Here is a 1,918-nt window from a genome sequence, read left to right on the forward strand (position 1 = left end):
CATAAACCTTAGAGGAGAGTATAATATTTGGAGGGGAAATGTTAGGAAAAAGCATATGAAAAAATCCTCTGAAGGTTTTTTTCCTCTTTATGTATGAACATTAAGGCCATTGGCAGCTTTTAGTCAGGTCATAGGATATAATCCTAAGGAGCCGATGAGTCAGTGGTTCTCAAAGCATGGTCCGTGGACCATTGCAAGGGCATCACCTGGGAACTTGTTAGAAATGTTCATTTTCAGGCCCCGGCCCAGATCTCCTGAGTCTCAATGTCTGGTTTTTAACAAACCCTCCAGGTGAATTGGCTACATGTTAAAATTTGAGACCTGCCACTTCAGTCACTGAACAATAACAAGATCAGACAAAGCACTGTATCGATTCAATTTCCTTAGGAAAAGAATGTCACACCCATTTTATGCCCGGTTAGTCAGCAAATGGGGCATAACAATTGTATCTCCCTTGGTCTCCCTCTCCTAGAAAACATCCTCATGTCCCTACCGGACTCCAAGGAAACTCTTCCCTCTAAACCAATCCACCATTTTCCCTCCCAATAAAAAAGGCACATGCCAATCTTGAATGCCAGTAGGTGCAAACAGGTTTGGCTGGGAGATAGCCCTGGACTGGATTTAGAGTCCAGAGATAGTCACAAGAAACAGATCTGGAACATAGCTTTTCCCAGGTTAGTGACTACACCTAATGTCGGGAAGAGCCAGAATGAAGTTCTACCAAACTGTAAGAACACTTAGGTAAAAGGTGACCTGAGAACTCAAGGAGTCAGGCACAGATTAGGTCAAAACATACTCTTGGGCTCGGTAAATTGGCAGGTTTATGTCAGTGATCTGAGACTCTGGGATTTGAGAGGGATTTAAGAGGTTCTACCCCAACCTTCTTTACATCATCTTCTACCCACTATAGATTCCGCTTATAGAAGCTAAAATAATTATGTACTGTTGATGGGCTCAGATGATTTGCTGATACCACCAGTGTTTTCTGGAAAACCGTGGCCAAAGCTGACTTAAACAAGAGAGATACTAAGTGGTTTCTCATGGCTTTTGCAAAGCAGCCCAAGAAAGTAAGGCCAAGAATGCAGAAGAACAGAAGACAGACTAGCATTCCTTCTTCTGATATTTGGTCTTGAACTGGTCATTTGTCCTATGTGTTCCTGATCACCCAGATGATCTCTTGATGGTCTGTACATTTTACATACTGATGTGGATCAAAGGTAAATATGGCCAGGTTCTGCCAGTACTGAAACATTCTTTTCAACCTTATTGAAGAAGAGTCAACTATTTTGAAAGGACAGGCAACAACATGTGAGCAGCCCTACGCTGCCCTGGGAAAGCTGAGAAGCCGAACATATGCATTATGGCCTCTTTTCCCAGCCTCAGTGGCTTATGCAGATGATATTCCATTTTAAAAATGTAAGAAGCAGATAACCAAGAACAATAACTGCTCTTTCTTTATACTTGGAGGAGGCAGTCAACAGGTTATGAATATCCATGATTTTGGCACTTTGTTTCCTTGAATTTCAGTTTCCCATGGCTTTCCATTGTATTGTCAGAAACTCGTGTAAAGTATCAAATTGACGTGGGCCAAGCAAGGTCCTAGGAGGGATACATATCATCTGAATAATATATATGTCAGAGATCTATGGTGTGTTGCACTTCTGGTGCTTTTGTCCTCACACCCTCCCCATTTAACCTCACAGATCACCAATGAGATCTTTCCAATTTGGACATACTCTTACCTGGTGCTGCTTCTCCCCGTGTTCATCCTCACCGATTACGTCCGCTACAAGCCAGTCATCATCCTGCAAGGGATCAGCCTCATCATCACCTGGCTGCTGCTTGTATTTGGCCAGGGAGTGAAGGCCATGCAGGTGCTGGAGTTCTTCTATGGCATGGTCACCGCCACTGAGGTGGC

At 43.4% G+C, this 1,918-nt stretch overlaps 1 protein-coding gene across 1 annotated transcript in view; it reads left to right on the plus strand.

The window, feature by feature from the left end:
* Positions 1-691: 691 nt before the first annotated feature.
* Positions 692-1,918, plus strand: part of LOC102732304 (thiamine transporter 2) — a 25,231-nt gene continuing 24,004 nt past the window's right edge. The window contains exons 1-2 of the mRNA XM_081815300.1: positions 692-727; positions 1,704-1,913. Of these exons, the coding sequence (XP_081671426.1) occupies positions 692-727; positions 1,704-1,913 (246 nt within the window). The remainder of the gene's footprint in view (positions 728-1,703; positions 1,914-1,918) is intronic.

The sequence above is a fragment of the Leptonychotes weddellii genome, chromosome 3 (genome assembly GCF_054177405.1).
Source record: "Leptonychotes weddellii isolate Sample4059 chromosome 3, ASM5417740v2, whole genome shotgun sequence".
In the NCBI taxonomy this organism is placed as follows: Eukaryota; Metazoa; Chordata; class Mammalia; order Carnivora; family Phocidae; genus Leptonychotes; species Leptonychotes weddellii.